General features: G+C 46.4%; 1 protein-coding gene across 17 annotated transcripts in view; it reads left to right on the forward strand.

Moving 5' to 3' along the window:
* The window catches only part of ARVCF (ARVCF delta catenin family member), a 309,481-nt gene that overhangs the window by 223,693 nt on the left and 67,931 nt on the right, over positions 1 to 17,857 (forward strand). For all 17 annotated transcript variants that reach the window (XM_060269758.1, XM_035098127.2, XM_035098131.2 and 14 more), the window contains exons 6-7: positions 12,855 to 12,972; positions 14,894 to 15,065. In XM_060269758.1, the coding sequence (XP_060125741.1) occupies positions 12,855 to 12,972; positions 14,894 to 15,065 (290 nt within the window). The remainder of the gene's footprint in view (positions 1 to 12,854; positions 12,973 to 14,893; positions 15,066 to 17,857) is intronic.

Raw genomic sequence — 17,857 nt, forward strand, 5'->3', positions numbered from 1 at the left:
CTGGATTCTGCAATCTGAGGCAGATGCCTCACCTTGCCTCATGGTGAGGGCTCTCCTTCTCCCTCGAACTACCTGGAGATGCCGGGGATTGAACCTGAGGCCTTCTGCGTTCAAAGCAGGTGTTCTCCCACTGAGCTATGGCCCTTGCAGTGCTAGATAAGAGTTTGCAGATGTGTCTGTCTGTCTATTTCTCTAGCTCTCTGTCTTGGCAGCTGTGCCCATGTTCCACCAGACAACTCAAAATTTCTGCAGGTTCTCTTCACATTGTTTCAAATGCACACAGCATCTCGAGCAGCCTCTCCGCATAGAATAATAATTTTAAAGTTGAGCAGGCGCCAGCTCTCTCTCTCTCTCTTGCACAGCAGGCCTCTGAACCACTCAGCATGACAGTAGCGAGAAGCAAAACTCCTGCAGAAAGGTCACCTTTAAGGTGACCTGCAAATGTCTTTAAAGCCTTTTTTTTAAGTAGCTGCATGCAGTTTTATCTGCTGAATTGTCTCCAATGACAGGGAGGCAGCTGCAAGTCAGTTTAGCAAGTTTGTAGAGCATTGTGTGTGTGTGTTTATTTGCAGGGGGGCCTGTATCTGTGTGCAGAAAAATCTGAGGATTTGGAGGGTGTGAAATTCATTTTCTTTAGGCTGCGGAAGGTGCCTTTTCATTCCTATCTCCTTTTCTTTAGCCCAAGCACATTGCTATCATCCCGTTGTAGAGATGGGCTAATCTTTCTGTTTCGGTTTCTCTCAGTTCCTTGTTTTCCCAATTTTGCGTTCCATTCCTCTTACCGGTATTTCCACTCAGCTCCATGCTTTAAACCAACCAGTCATCATGAAAATTCATGAGCATTTCAGTGCGGAATTCTAATAAATGTAGCTCCCATTATCCGCACGCTCACTAACTGAAAATTCACTTATCTGCATGTAAAGAATTACGCCCAAACCTCATTATATGCTCCACAGATTCACTTATCCAAGCAGCCAACTTCCTTGTCTGTTTGTACTCTGCTGGTTAATGGCGGGCATTTTCAGGAAGATAGGTGGAGGGGTCCATATCTGACAAATCAGGGAGCAGGAGAGATCAGTGTTTCCCCTTGTCCTTCTTTTGCTGATTGGCTGCGGCCATTTCAGGAAGAAACCATTGAAAAGGAGGGGGGAAGATTGGACAAATCCCACATTAGAAATATTTCCATAGGAAAAAATGGAAACACTGGGCTCATTATGTGAACAAAAGTTTTTCATGGAACACATTGTGTTTGGTAAGCGGGACCTGCGTACATACACATTTTTGCATGCCGTTCAACCTGACATCCACCATTTTGCAACCAATCTCTCCCAATATACCTTGGTTTAAGTACCGGTATGCCTCGGTTTGAGTACTTTCAGTTTAAGTACTCTGCAGACCCATCTGGAACGGATTAATCCACTTTCCATTACTTTCAATGGGAAAGTTTGCTTCAGGTTAAGTACGCTTCAGGTTAAGTACGGACTTCCGGAACCAATTGTGTTTGCAAACCGAGGTACCACTGTAATTCATTCCTCATGCCTACTTTACCTTGGTGTGTGAGTTTTTGCATGTGTTATTTGACTTACTCAGCTGGAGACCTGCACTGCAAAATGAGGAGAAATGTGAATTTCGAAGGACGACTCTTATCAGTTCACGTATTGTTTCAGAAAGTTTGAATTCGGTGTGTCAACCTTTCAGTGCAAACTGAATTTGATTTCTTCCTCACCCGCATTCCATTGTGGCTGTCTAAATTGCTGTGCATTCCCAGAGTTCCCAGGGAAGAGGGATTGATTGTCAAACCACTCTGGGAATTGTAGCTCTGTGAGGGTAATGGGTGTCTCCTAACAACTGAAAGCAGAATGAGCAGATTATAGTTCCCAGGATTCTTGGGGGTGGGGAGCCATGACTGTTTAAAATCGTATAACGCTGCTCTAAATGTATGGCACCGATGTGGCCTAGACCACTGGCTTCCCTTCCCATCCTTTGAGATGGTCTCACGTAATGTCAGAGCCCCCTCTGCTGTTGGCCTGCACTCCGCTGCCTTCTCTTTTTATTATTATTAAACAAACATCACATACAAAAAACAAAGCAGAAAACAAACTAATCTTACATTAGATATTTCTAGACTTAAAATAGTTTTTTTTCAATATACATAATCAAATTGTCAAGAGATCTAGAATAAATGTGAATTATATAAAAGAAACAAAGAGAGAGAGAAAAAAGAAGAAAAGAAAAATGCACAATGACAAAATTGAAAAATTAACGAAACTAAAACTACCTATCAAACAAAAAGCAGTATTTAATTAATTCAAACCGATACGAGAGTATTCTGCTCACAAAGTCCCTGGTACTGGATTGAATTCCATTTTTTTAATTTGTTGGTTTGTTGCCTTCCATCTACTCTTTGCGGTTTCAATTCAGCCATTTCTGTTTTTGATCTGTATTTCATAACTTGTCTTCATCTTATGATACCTCTGTCTGAGAAATTACAGTGGTACTTCTACTTACGAATTTAATGCGTTCTGAACGCACATTTGTAAGTCGAAAAAATTTGTAAGTCGAATCCCATAGGAATACACTGGGAGAAAAAATTCGTAAGTAGAAGCAACCCTATCTAAAAATTCGTAAGTAGAACAAATCCTATCTAAACTGCATCCAAGATGGCGGACGGAGCTCCATTCGTAAGTAGAAACATTCATAAGTAGAGTTATTCGTAAGTAGGGGTACCACTGTTGTCTAAACACAGCCAAGTGTTATTATTGGAACCGTAATTATTCAAGAAATTTTTAAAACATTCCCATTCTTCCTTAACCTTATCTATCGATGGATTACTTATTAACTGCCTTCTCATTGAACTTCCTGCACTCCCGTTCCACTTTGTTCCAGGCTCCGTTTCCCCCCATTGCCCAGATACCTTCTTGCTCCCCTGCCTACTATTACTCTATCTGCTTCCTCCGTGTCAGAATTCAGACTGCTTTGCTATTCATCGAAAACGCCTTCCCCCTCCGCTAGCTTAAGGGGAGGGGGTGGGGAGAAGGATTTTTCGTTTAAATCGAGTTAATGCACAGATGGTGGCGCTCAACATCCGGGGTGTGGGTGGGTGGGTGTCTTTTGCCACATCATGGAAATGCCCCAAATAAAATTCAGACCATGCCTGGCGATGTTTATGGGTCACCTTGGGCAGGCTTCAAGTCGGCAACTTTAATAAGAGACTGCAGGGCTGCAGCTGAGGATTTCAGCAAATGCGCCAGGGCAGGAGGTAGAGTTAATATAAGCATACTGAGAATCTTCTTTGCAGAGGATAGTCAACAACTCACTGTGTTTTCCGCAGTCAGATGAAAGGAGTCCATGGCAATAGATTTTTAATGATGGTGATGGGTCCAATTGATTAGGCTCATCTAAGGACTTTTGATCGTCTGGAGCAGGGTCCCCAAACTAAGGCCCGGGAGCCGGATGCGGCCCAATCACCTTCTAAATCCGGCCCGTGGACGGTCCAGGAATCAGCATGTTTTTACATGAGTAGAATGTGTCCTTTTATTTAAAATGCATCTCTGGGTTATTTGTGGGGCATAGGAATTCGTTCGTATTTTTTTTCAAAATATAGTCCAGCCCCCCACAGCGGACTGGCCCCCTGGTGAAAAAGTTTGCTGACCTCTGGTCTGGAGCAAAGCGGAAGGGTCATCGCTCAGTAACATAGCATTTTCTGTGCATACAGAAGGTTCCAAGGTTCAATTCTTGGTGTCTCCTTTCCCCCCGAAATAATTTTTATTTGATTTTACAAGTGTACATTTATAACAATACCAAATATACATCCATAGTTAGAGATTTATCTGAATCTCCAGACTTCCCACCATCCCCTCCATGGGTCCTACTGTCAACATTTTCAACTGCATATTATTTCATCATCCATATTTTATATCTCTCCATATTGTCCATAAATTTTGCTACGTTGCAAGTGTTTTTGAAATCCTGCTCATGTTTTCATCCGTTTACAGTGGTGCCCTTTATAAAAAAAAATTTCATTCTTTGTTGAAGTTTTGGTCTTCTTGGCTCCCGAGCTTTGCAATCAGTTTTGCCATTTTGGCATAGTCCCAACAGCTTATTTTGCCGTTCCTATCTGGTAGGGACTTTGTCTTCTTTCCATCTCTGGGCTAGTAACATCCACACGGCTATTGTAGCATATATGAAAAGTCTTTTCTGCTCCTATGAAATGTCAGTACCTAGAATTCCTAATAAAAAAGCTTCTGGTTTGTTTTTGTTTTTTTACAAAAGTTATTTTAAACATTTTTTTCAATTCATTATATATCATTTCCCTAAGTGAAATCCTGGAGATCTGCTGCCCCTAAAGGTAAATTAGGATATTTTTGGCCTAGTGGGCCAGATCTTTATCTCTCTCCCCCGCACCCTGGCAGTCCAACTTTTGACAGATGGGTGGAATTACCCACCTGTCAGTTACCTGACATCATAGTGACACATCAGGTGACTGGTGGATGATTCCCCACCCCACCTGCCAAAGCTGGTGTGGGAAGTTCAATCTTGTTTTCTGCAAGGGTTTGGACAGGCTAGCCAGTTTGCTGCATCAGCTGATACGTGGAGAATATAATCCTGCTTTGCGCAGGGTTCAGGCATGCCAGTTGTTTCCTACCAGGAGCACACATCAAGTGTGGGGCAAATGGGTGTGGTTTCACTAAAACACCCTCATGGGCCAAATGGGGACACCTGGGGCTGATCTACACTGGTGAGTTGCAACGTTAAAAATGCATTATAAAAATGTGACACCAGGGGGCGCTGTAGAGCAGTGGTCTGTGGCCAATGGGAAATTGCATTGGGAGCAATATTTTTATATCGTTTTCCAGAGCAGATCAGCCCTGGCGTCAGGAATGAGCCAGCTCCCAGGATAGGATTGCAGCCAACTGAAGAAAGCAGCCAGGAACAGAGAGGGTTAACTGTCATGCAGGATGGGCATTGGCTAGTGCTAACTCCCCCGCCCCTTGGAATGCTGGCTGATAAGGGAATGGCTGAGAGCAGGCTTCAAAGCTCACTGGAAACACAACAGGCGGGAAAGAGTTAAGAGACAGCCTCTCAGAGAATGGGGAAGAGGCGGGGGCTGACCCACTCAGTCTGAGGTCTTGGCGAATGGGCAGGCTGCAAGACAGGAAGCAAAACAAAAGACGTATGAAGCGAAAGTTCAGTTGCTTCTGGTCACGCCGGAAGCAGTCCTCAGAAGGGTCATCTTGATTGATGATGGCAGAGGCTGTGCTAAAGCCATCCAGAGTTATCTGTTTGTTTTGACAATAAGTCACCCTTTTTAATTAACTATGCTCACTGTGTTATCAAGCCGGGGACTGGACTCCTGACACCTGATCAGTTATCCCTGGTGTAGAAATCAGTATAAGAAAACTTGCTGGAGCAAGCCAAGGGGCAGCAATGGCAGCTGTAATGAAAAGGTGGGTTACTCACTGAGGCAGATGCGGTACTCATAGCATCTTTCTACAAACTCTCTCCAAACCTGCACCGGGTGGGAGTGCTCACGACGTCCTGCTTTCCTTAATAGTGTCCCAACTCTGTTGCCCCCTAGTAGTATGCTACAGCCCTACCTGGAGATGCTAGGGATTGAACTCAGGACCTTAGATGCTCTCACTGAGCTACGTATGGCCCTTCTGTAAGTATTACTTATGGTTGATGGTTGGTCCTGAACGCCTCTCTGGGTGCCTTTGCCTCCGTATGTGAAATCAAGAAGAGATTCCTAACATCTCTTCCACCACTCTCCCTCCCCGCAATGCTAACAGAAGACATTCCCCGTCGGATGGGTTTCTCCAATGATTGGAATTTACTTTTCTTTTAACATTTACTCATGGCTCCTCCGTTTTGTTTTCCTAAGGAAAGCAGAGATTTCAACAGCCAGACAAATCCTCTTCACATCATTTCTGCCTCCAGGTTGGCAAGGCGGTTGGAAGTCGAGGGGTGAATGGAGGTCATTCTTCCTCTCTTGAAATGTTCCACAGTGATGGTGGTGCATTCGCCTTCAAAATGAATGTGCAAACAAACAGTACTGCTGTGCACTCATACAATTGCTCGTGTGAGGAGGAATTAAAGAACCTTTTAATGAGGGTGAAAGAGGAGAGCGCAAAATATGGTCTGAAGCTCAACATCAAAAAAAACCAAGATCATGGCCACTGGTCCCATCACCTCCTGGCAAATAGAAGGGGAAGAAATGGAGGCAGTGAGAGATTTTACTTTCTTGGGCTCCTTGATCACTGCAGATGGTGACAGCAGTCACGAAATTAAAAGACGCCTGCTTCTTGGGAGAAAAGCAATGACAAACCTAAACAGCATCTTAAAAAGCAGAGACATCACCTTGCCTACAAAGGTCCGTATAGTTAAATCTATGGTTTTCCCAGTAGTGATGTATGGAAGTGAGAGCTGGACCATAAAGAAGGCTGATCGCCGAAGAATTGATGCTTTTGAATTATGGTGCTGGAGGAGACTCTTGAGAGTCCCATGGACTGCAAGAAGATCAAACCTATCCATTCTGAAGGAAATCAGCCCTGAGTGCTCACTGGAAGGACAGATCGTGAAGCTGAGGCTCCAATACTTTGGCCACCTCATGAGAAGACAAGAATCCTTGGGAAAGACCTTGATGTTGGGAAAGATGGAGGGCACTAGGAGAAGGGGACGACAGAGGACGAGATGGTTGGACAGTGTTCTCGAAGCTACGAACATGAGTTTGACCAAACTGCGGGAGGCAGTGCAAGACAGGAGTGCCTGGCGTGCTATGGTCCATGGGGTCACGAAGAGTCGGACACGACTAAACGACTAAACAACAAGCATTCTGTGAGGATGTACACCGTAGCTGAGCTGTGTACACGCTTTCACACAAACATGTTTTTTGAGATGCTCCGTTGAGTGTAACATCTGAATAAGTCCATAGTGTTGGGCTTAGAATTTGGAGTGGTGCATTTGAAAACAGGGACATTCTTGTGTACTGCTACCGTACCAAATATCACCTCCTGAGCTTTGGAGCTTTTTCTCGCCGCACCACGCCACTGTCCTCCACTTCTGACATATTGCAAAAGGCTCTTTCCTACATTCCGAGTGACGTATCCATTTACTTTGTGGTAGCATATTCTCTGAAGCAGCTGTGTTAGTAAACTGATCATAATCCCTCTTTGGGGAAAAAAATAACCTCCAAAATCCTTCAGAGAACGTTTAATCTTACAATGGATCTGGTCTTATTCCACAAATAGTTTACGTGAAATCAAATTCATCTAGCACCAGATGCAATTTGGATAAGCAGTTATGGTGTGTGTGTGTGTGTGTGTGTGTGTGAATAGCTAGTTCTTATACAATCTCAGCCGACCTTCTTGGGTGTTAAGAGCTGCAGAGGGTCCCTGTTGGTAGTTCTGCCACCCTCAGAAGTGTGATGAACAGTGGCCCAGGACAGGAGCTTATCTGTGGCAGCTCCTAAACCGAAGAATTCTCTTCTACACAGAGGTGCTCTAGCACAGGGCAGGCCAAATTTTCACACAAAATGGGCCATGTGAATACTTCGACTGACCCCCTCCCCCAGCCCTCATGCTGCCTTCCCAAAACCGAGTGAGCAAGACGCTATCAGCAAATTGTACCCTGTTTTGAGTCTAGGAATGGTCAAGTCTCTCAACTGCAGTTTCTAATTTTTCCCACCTTAGGTTCTGCTCTCTACATTTTCACTTTATTTTCACTTTATTTATTTAAAGTAAAGTAATCAGCCCAGAGTGCTCACTGGAAGGACAGGTTGTGAAGCTGAGGCTCCGATACTCTGGCTACCTCATGAGAAGAGAAGACTCCCTGGAAAAGACCCTGATGTTGGGAAAGTTTGAGGGCACTAGGAGAAGGGGACGACAGAGGACGAGATGGTTGGACAGTGTTCTCGAAGCTACGAACGTTGAGTTTGACCAAACTGCGGGAGGCAGTGCAAGACAGGAGTGCCTGGCGTGCTCTGGTCCATGGGGTCACGAAGAGTCGGACATGACTAAATGACTAAACAACAACAGATCATGTTGTCTCATGCGCCTGTTCTCTAAACTGAAAAGTCCCATGCCCTACAACCTTTCTTCATCCCCAAACAAAATGAATCAACTTAGATTACGGCTTACACTATCCACTGCAACTCTGGGCAAAGTCCGTTTGTGTCCGGCATAAGATGTGAGCGGTGCATCATTGCCAAATTTTGCTAGGCTGATCTCTGTGTTCTTCCTTGTCACCCAATCAGAAAGTACATTGATGCTAATGCTTACTAATGTAAGAAAATAAAAAGAACAGCACCATCTTTGCATTCTCGGAGCATTAATATACCTGCAAAATGGACACTATTAGAAGTGTAGTTGCCCTAAATGAGCCACTTAAAATTCTGTTCAGAATAGGTGGCAGGAAATTGGCGAGGTGGGAATTGTCTTTGGGAAATAATCTGATCATTTCTTCATTAAAATTCTGTCCAGTTTCCCTTCAATGAAGGGCGCTTCAGAATGAAAGAGAATTAAAATGTATAATAAAAGGGGTTTTTTTTATTTAAAAAATTACATGTTGCTCCAGGTGGTTCATTTTCATTGCAGTGGTGTCGCCCTCTGAGCTTTAACTAAAAAAACAACAAAAAACCCTCCTATTTTTACTAAAAGGTACTTGAAGGTGGAGCTCCGACTGTTATTACTGCAATTGCTTCAAGGTGCTATCAGAGTATTCAGGTCCCTAATTTCCATTTCATAAAGGGCTCAACTTTTTAAAATTGATTGCCTGGCCTTGTTCCCTATTTTAGCATAGCACACGGGTAGCCAGCACAGTTTCCTTCAAAAGTTGTTGGACTACAACTCCCATCATCCCTGACCATTGACCATGTTGGCTGGGACTAGTGGGAGTTGGAGTCTGACAACATCTGGAGAGTGCCATGTTGCATAGCACACATATATATATATTATAAAAAAAATTAAACGCACTCCACTCGATTAGAAATGGTTAGCTGAGACTGCATTGGGGAGATGAATTAACCATTGTGTCCTGACACCCTATATTCACCAGGAATCTGTGCACTGTTAACGTTGATTAAGTTGGACTGGCTTGGTTGGTGTGAAGGACTTGGACAAAAGACTGCCCATGTGTTCCCCCTGCAAAGAGAGTGTTGGTTGTTGGAAGGCTGTGTTTCTAGTTTTGAAATGGGCGAGGTGGGTGTACAGTGAATGGATGTGTGGCTAGGAAAGGTTTTTGCTCCCTCTCGCGCAACATTTAGAGCAGACATAGGCAAACTCCGGCCCTCCAGATGTTTGGGACTACAATCCCCATCATCCCTAGCTAACAGGACCAGTGGTCAGGGATGATGGGAGTTGTAGTTCCAAAACATCTGGAGGGCCGGAGTTTGCCTATGCCTGATTTAGAGCTCAGGATCGTCCACTGGAATTGAACATTGAAGGAAGTACGTCTTAATGCAGTGCGTACTTAAACTGGCATTCATTCCCGCAAAATGTGGGAATAAGCTAGCCCCAGTCTGCATGGCCATTTCATGATCAGGGATGATGGGATTTGTAGCCCACCGACACTGAGTGAGGCTGGATCAGTTGTGTGGAGTTTGCTCCAAACAAACTTTAGATTTCACTTGTCAGAAGTAAGGAAGATGTGGCCCTGGGATGTGGCCGCTCTACGGCTGATATCTCCATCTTGTGGTGCTGTTTTTGAGGACTGGCACTCCAAAAGTGAGCTTGCATGCATGAAGTCTGCGCATACCCCTGCCCTAGATGTAACAGCATGTCCCTCCTGATCTTTTCAGGAATCTTCCCGCGCTTGCTAAGGCCCTTGTGCGGCACAGTGTGACTTTCTACATGCCGTGCCGGAAGATTAAAGAGAAATATAAAGCAGCGCTGCGGTTTATTTCCTTTGATCTACATATCTAGAAGACATTTCCATATCGGTCTCTGCGTTGTTTGGCACAGGAACTAGGGAGCTCCCTGAAGATGTGTTAAAAATAAATGGAAACAAGGCTCTTCGCACACACACACACACACACACACACACACACACACACACACACCACGCCATGCCACCCCAGCTTTCTCAAACAAGTTGGCAGAACCTTAAAGTTGCACAGTTGCTTATGTTCAGTTGTGCAGCTGGATTCCGAGAAGGCCGCTCCCCTTCCCAGGGGGGGGGCAGTGTTGCAGGCTGGCCACGTGCTCTCCCCATGTTCAGCAGGGGGCGTGGCAATGTCACCCGCATCACAGGGAGTCCTAGCCGCGTCACACCCCTGGCCGACCAATCCAGTCGGCCGGGGGGGGGCATGGCTTGTGGTATTTAAACAGCCGTGTGGCCGGGGGTCTCCCTTCTTGCTTCCGCTTCATTGGATCTCCCACCCTATTTTCATGCATTTGCCATCTTGGCCTTGCTACGGACTACGGTTGGCCGCCTGTTGAGGGGGCCTGGTAGGAATTTTTCCACTTGGCAAATTGGCACCAGCCATGTGGTTTTCACCTGCCTGGTAGCAATTGTCACAACTTTGTAAGGTTTGCCGGTTAGGCATTGGTAAAACCTGGTTTATGGGAGGGGAGGTTGTGGCCATCACCTGCCCCTCCTCTTTAAGGGTATTCCGTTAAAGGGATCCTGGGGTGTGGATCTCGTCCGAAGTCCGGGGATGGGCTAGGGCCATGCCACGAACCCATCAGGGACCCCGAGGGAGCTCTCGGTTTATGTACATCAACAGGGCTCCCCCTAGTGGTGGTTGATCCTTACTGGACTACCTGCATGGCGGGCAGGAGTCAGATATAGTTAGTTCAATTCAATTCCAGTGCCTAAGCCAATACCACTCACATTCTGTAACCAATAAAGTTGTGACCTTAATTATCCCATTAACCTAAAATTCTGGTGTCCATGTGTCTTATTATTCAACAAATGGGGGAAGGCTTGGGGCCTTGACGTGCAATACGGAAGCAGACTGAATGTGGGTTCCAGGCAGAACAGCACACAACTCGTTGTTAAGCCAGCCACGACGTATCTGTATCAAATATCATTGTTCAAATATCATTGTATCAAATATCTGTATCTGTATCAAATATCATTCCAGAGCAGGCACCCCCAAACCGCGGCTCTCCAGATGTTTTGGCCTACAACTCCCATGATCCCTAGCTAACAGGACCAGTGGTCAGGGATGATGGGAATTGTAGTCCAAAACAGCTGGAGGGCCGAAGTTTAGGGGTGCCTGTTCAAGAGAATCAGCTGGTGTGTGGAGATGATGCCTGGCCAAATAGAAAGAGGATGGGCTGGACCGTCATGCTTCGAACGCCGGTTCCATTGACCCAGGAATTATATCCCTTCCACTCATTGTTCCTCCATTCCCTTCGCCAGCTTCCTCATCTCCCTTTTGCATTCTCAGTCTCAAATGTATTTTTTCAACCATGAGGACTAGCAGCTTTAAAGGTTAGGGGCGCTCAAAATCCTACAAAGCAAATTCTTCCTACTGTTGGGTTAGGATGCCTAAAACTTAACATTGGCTGCCGGCTTCACCGTGCAGTTTAGATCAAGGGCCATCCAACTGTTTCTAGAAAACGCACATGTATGGTGTCTCCTCCTCCTCCTCCTCCTCCCCCTAATCCAGATTTTACTGTGGAAAAATGTGAAATTGAATGTGGTGCATTCCACAATTCCCGTTAGACTAGGCATAGGCAAACCCTGGCCCTCCAGGTGTTTGGGACTCCAATTCCCATCATCCCTGACCGCTGGTCCTGTTAGCTAGGAATGATGAGAATTGTAGTCCCAAACACCTGGAGGGCCAGAGTTTGCCTAAGCCTGCTTAGGCTTAATGGTGGATAAGTGTGCTTAACCATGTGGTGGGTTTCTGTTTTTTATTAATAATGGATTTCCACCATCTATTTCAGGCTATGGTTTATAATCCAAACTATAGAGTCCTTTTCGAAACGAGTAAAACAAGATGGCTATTTATTTTGAAAAGAGGTTATCTGCTAGTGTATTAGTTCCCAACCCGGTGCCATCCAAACAGTTTGGACTACAACTTCCATCTACCACAGCTAGCAAAAGCATTGTTGCCTCAGGCCGATAGGCATTGTATTCCAACCCACCTGAAGGTCACCTGGCTGGGGAAGGCTGTGCCAATACATAGAGGGTCTTTTGCATTTAACATTGCAACAACACCCTGTTAAATACTTATTTCGACAGGTGGAGAACTCGGGAATTTTGCAGGACGAGAACATAGGAAGCTGCGTCTAATCCAATAAATATTCATGGCTTTCAGCCACAGGCCATTGCAAATACAAGAAAACGCTTGTTGGCAGAGACATAAAACACGGATTAAAAATATACTCCCATTTGAAATGCAGTCAAAATGAAAACAAACCCAAAAGCTTCCTAGGGTTACCTCTTAGATTTAGCTTGCTCGAGTCAGCGAGTCACTTTTACCGAACCACCACTGACATTCAGTTCAAGATTCTCTCTTGGGATTTCTTTGAGAAAGGGGGGGGGGCGATAAAGATACACGTCAGGGAGAAGGAGGGAGTGAAGATCTAAACCGGGAGGCCGGATCTGCTACTCCTGCGGTTTCTGCTGCCCAAGGCAGTTTCCTCACCTTGTCTCACGAGTGGGCCAGCCCTGCCAAGAGCTCCTGGATGTGAGGCAGAGCTGCAAGCTGAGGCTCTGATTCTCATGCAATACAGAAGCTGCGGTTCCCTGTTGGTTCGCAAGATGATCTTTTGTGTGCGTCTTGGTTAATTCACGATCATTAGGTTCTTAATGTCTGTAATTGACGCAGGAGGGTGCGGGTCCTTGGCTTAATCTTGCTATGTGGGGATTATGGCTTGTAATGTTTGCCTACCTCTCGTTTGCAGGAATGTCAGTTCGGATGGAGCGGAAGCGCGCAGGAGGCTCCGGGAATGCGACGGCTTGGTAGACGCCCTCCTTCATGCCCTGCAGTCTGCGGTGGGCAAGAAAGACACGGATAACAAGGTGATTCTGCTCTCTGGTGCTGGTGTGAATAGACACTCACTGTGGCTTAAGCAAATGCGGGTTTCTTGATGTGGGGGAAGAACAGGATGCATTGAAGGTGAGGGGGCAGGGTGTAGCTGGGAACATCTGCTGGCTTGAAAGATGCTTGTGTTCACAGATGCTTAAAAGGCAGCCAGGCCTGCTAGAGGAAAACATTTATCTCAGTGCAAGCTGGTCCATTAGGAGGAATCGGGGCACTGACCCACCTAGCTCGGTCTGCCTGCAGCCAGCCCCCACATACTGGCTTCCTCCATAACTGAAGGAGTGCCTCCACCCCCATCGTTCAGCCTGGACACTGAGGTCCAGCTCCGAGGGCCTTCTGGAGGTTCCCTCACTGCAAGAAGTGAGGTTACAGGGAACCAGGCAGAGGGCCTTCTCGGTGGTGGCACCCACCCTGTGGAATGCCCTCCCATCAGATGTCAAGGAAATAAGCAGCTATCTGACTTTTAGAAGACATCTGAAGGCAGGGACATGTTTAGGGACATTTTTAATGTTTGATGTTTTATCATGCTTTAATATTCTGTTGGGAGCCGCCCAGAGTGGCTGGGGTATTATTATTATTATTATTATTATTATTATTATTATCATAATTATTATTACCACTACTACTACAACTACTACAACAACAACCAGTCCAGGGTGTGTGCTGGCGATCAGATTCCCCCTGCTTCTACCCTCTCCTGCTCCATAGGGTAGGACCCGATCCAGTGGATTCAAATCACAAGAAAGGATATTCCGAGTAAACATTAGGAAGAGATTTCTGACGTCAAGACCCTGTTTGATGGCGGAACAGGCTATTTTGGAAGGTGGTGGGTTCTCCTTCGTTTCTAAGCAGAGGTTAGAGGGCCACCTGTCATGGATTCTTGAGCTGGGATTCCTGCATTGCAGGGGGATAGACTAAACCAAGCATAGGCAAACTCTGGCCCTCCAGATGTTTGGGACTACAACTCCCATCATCCCTGACCACTGGTCCTGTTAGCTAGGGATGATGGGAATTGTAGTCCCAAACATCTGGAGGGCTAGAGTTTGCCTATGCCTGGGTTAAACAGCCCTTGGAGTCCCTTCCAGCTCTACAATTCTGTGATTCTATGATTCCTCCTCCTCAGTCTCCGTGTTGCCCTTGTAGAGCTCAGCAGGGAGGAGCAGGGAGACATCACAGATGCTTCAGTTGAGATTCCTGCCGTTTCCTGGTGGGGGGGTACCCTATGGGATTTTGATGCTCTTTTTGCTCTTCCTTGATTCCTGCCAAGCCCCTGATGAATGACCCCGCTCTGGAGTCTGAGGCGGTGGCCTTTCTGCCTCCTGAGAGACTCATTAGCTGCAGACTGAACCTAGGGGGCCTCTTGCATAAATTGTATGTTTTCCATCACTGAGCTGCAGCAAAGGGGGGGGGGTGCTTAAAAATTTGCAAGTGACTTCCCTTGGTGAGGTTTTGTTCATTAGGGGAAGGAACAGAACTCAGCTGTAGTGAAGCTGCTTTTCAAACAGAAGGTCCCGGGTTCATTTTCCGGCATCTCTGCTAAAATGAAAAAAAGACTTAAGGATGGGAATGGCTCCATTTCTCCCTGAGAGCCACTGACTGTGTCATGCTGGCACAGCCCTCTCCAACCTGGTGCCCTCTAGATGTTTTGGACTACAACTCCCATCAGCCCCTTCCGCATTTGCTGTGGATGATGGGAATTGTAGTCCAAAAACCTCTGGAAGGCACCAGGTTGGGAGGTGGCTGATGTAAGCCATAGTGAGCAAATGGTCTCACCTGGTTTAAGCAATTTCCTATGTCTGCTTGCTTTTCACAGCTTTGGTGGTGTAAGATAATTGCTTACCAGTCTGATGGCTTTTCCTTTTTTCCTTTTTTCGTTTTTGGGCAACCGCCTTGCCGCAGTCTGTGGAGAACTGTGTGTGCATCATGAGGAACCTCTCTTACCACGTCCACAAAGAAGTCCCGGGAGCTGACAAATTCCAGGAGCTGGAAGCAAATCAACTTGGAGGCCTGGGAGGAACTCAGAAGAAGAAGAAGGACGACGCGGGCTGCTTTGGAGGGAAGAAGGCCAAAGGTGTGTGTCGCTGCAACCCTAAAGCAACGGAGGCTGCTCCATTGGGGCAAACAGGGCACATCCCCACCAACCTCACTCTTGTCAAAGGGTGGCACTTTCTTGTCATCTCCTTCCTCCTCCTCCCTTCTCAATGTTGCCCTTTCAGAACTCAGCAGGGAGGAGGCCATGTGCAAAACTAGAATTGGTTGGCTCAGCCTCTCATTGCCTCTGGTGCCACCTACTGTTTGCCTCCCTGCCTCCTGCCCTACCAGTGGGTACCAGCCATAACTGAAAGCCAGAAACCAAATGCTTGTGTTCACACCATACAACCCAGCTTGTCCAAGGGCCAGCCTTTTGCACTTGGATCCTGGTGTGTGTAGCTACCCCCTGCCCTGCCCTGTTTGAAGAGGCACTTCTGTCTCTTTCTTCTGAACCTTCCAACAGTCAGCTTCATGGGACAACCCGTGAATCTTATCCACCTCTATCACATAGCTGCCAAGTTCCGGCCTGAGAAATAAGGGACTGGACCGGAAGTAGCAGACCGGAAGTAGCGCTGCCGCCATTTTGGAACTGGGCGGAGCATGCTCAGAAGCTACTTTTGATGCTGCTCTGCCCTGTTCCAAAATGGCCGCCGCACCAGAAGTCGCGCTGCAGCCATTTTGGAACTGGGCAAAGCAGCATCAAAAGTCGCTTCTGAGCATGCTCCGCCCAGTTCCAAAATGGCCGCCGCGCCAGAATAAACCGGGGGGAAACAAAAATAACCTGTTTTTTCGGCTGGGAACAGCTGGAAAAATAGGGGTTTCCTGGGGAATATGTGAGACTTGGCAGCTATGCTCTATCATGCCCCCGCTTACTTGCCTTTTTTCTAAACTGAAAAGTCCCAGATGTCATAACCTTTCCTCCTAAGGGAGTCGCCCCAACCCCTTGATCATCTTGGTCTTCCTTTTCTGAACCTTTCCTTCAGGAACTGTTTGGAAGCAAGGTGACCAGACCTGTATCCTGTATTCCGAGTGCGTCCGGCCACAGATTAGTATAATGGCATTATGATATGGGCGGTTTAATCAATAATGGCATAGAAGATGATGAACTAGAGGCTTGGGAGTGGGGCAGTGGGAGATGAGGCTCATGCAAGCACCAGTAACCCAACACTCAGGAATCTCTGCACACCTGTTTGACCAGGTTGGCCCAGCATATTAAGTGAAAGAGAAAAACCACAATAGGAGGTGTGGTTTGCATTACACATCTAAATCAGGGTCAGTCTCTGGTACATCACAAGCTTTTAAACTAATCTGTGCTGAACAGGCCTGGTGGCTACCGAATGTTAAGAATGTTATACACTAAAGATCCATTGGTATGTAACACCCATGCATTTCCATCCCTCCATCACCCTGAGCCTTTGTAAACAGCTGTTCCGTATCTCTGATCCATGGGTCTTTTAACTCACTGACTCTATTTCTGTCGTGCGAGGGTATATTGGCCCTGATTGTGTGTGTACGTTTGAGCACAGTTGTGTTAAAGGGTGAGAGAGAGAAGCTGGTGGAGAAGATTGGAAGGCAGGAATCCAGGATCAGAAGCAGCAGGTTGCAGTTGGGAGCTCACACAGAGCCTAGAGTTGTATCCAATGAATATAGCACTAGGTTTATGATTTGATTTCTCTATCTAATCTATTGATACACACTTTCGGCAGTCCCATTAAGCAGGCTGCAGAATAGCAAAATAAAATATATACAACAATGGAACTGAGAAACTAGGATAGAATGCAGTATAGAATTACAATATTGAATAAAACTGTGATCGAAACAATACATTCCTAAAAATTGAAAAGAGAGCAGAGCATTTTGAAACGTCTTTAGAATCACGGATCCCTTCCTGCTTCAGCCTCCATCTTGGCAAAGCACATTGTGGCTCATGAAACGCTACACGTCGCCCCCAAATTCTGCCTTACATCTACTGAAATTGTACAGTGCTTACGACTCGTTCTGTTACCACTCTTCCTATTCTACTCCCACACCTCACATCCACCCACCAGTATGCACAAATGTGGGTGGCGCTGTGGTCTAAACCACTGAGCCTCTTGGGCTTGCTGATCAGAAGGTCGGCAGTTCAAATCCCCGTGACGGTGTGAGCTCCCATTGCTCAGTCCCAGCTCCTGCCAACCTAGCAGTTCAAAAGCACGTCAAAGTGCAAGTAGATAAATAGGTACCGCTGTGGCAGGAAGGTAAACCGCATTTCCGTGCGCTCTGGTTTCCATCACAGTGTTCCGTTGCACTAGAAGCAGTTTAGTCCTGCTGGCCACATGGCCCGGAAAGCTGTCTGGACAAACGCCGGCTCCCTCATCGTGAAAGCAAGATGAGTGGCGCAACCCCATAGTTGCCTGTGGCTGGACTTAACCGTCCAGCGGTCCTTTATCTTTACCTTTTACCTTTTTACAAACACACCATTCACCCAACCATTCCAGAATCTCCGATTCTCAGCCACTAACCACTATCACAAGTCTCTCCTTTGACTCAACAAAACAATTCACTGCAAAAGTGGAGAGGAGAGGAGAGGGTTAAAGTAACTTAGTGATATTTGTTCTTGTTCTGCTGCTGGTGCCCTCCAGAACTTGCTGCACCACAACTCCTGTCAGTCCTGAATGTTGGGTCATACTTGCTAGGGCTGTTGGGAACTGTAGAGCAATCACATCCGGAGGGCACCACACTGGCTTTCCCTGGCATGGGAGCTTAGCCAACTTCACCCCCACCCCACCCCAAGCTCTTTCTGAACTTTGTACAAAATCAAACAGAGAAAAGTGGTCTAGGGTCGGACTCTCC

This window comes from Zootoca vivipara, chromosome 17 (genome assembly GCF_963506605.1).
Source record: "Zootoca vivipara chromosome 17, rZooViv1.1, whole genome shotgun sequence".
Lineage (NCBI taxonomy): Eukaryota > Metazoa > Chordata > Lepidosauria > Squamata > Lacertidae > Zootoca > Zootoca vivipara.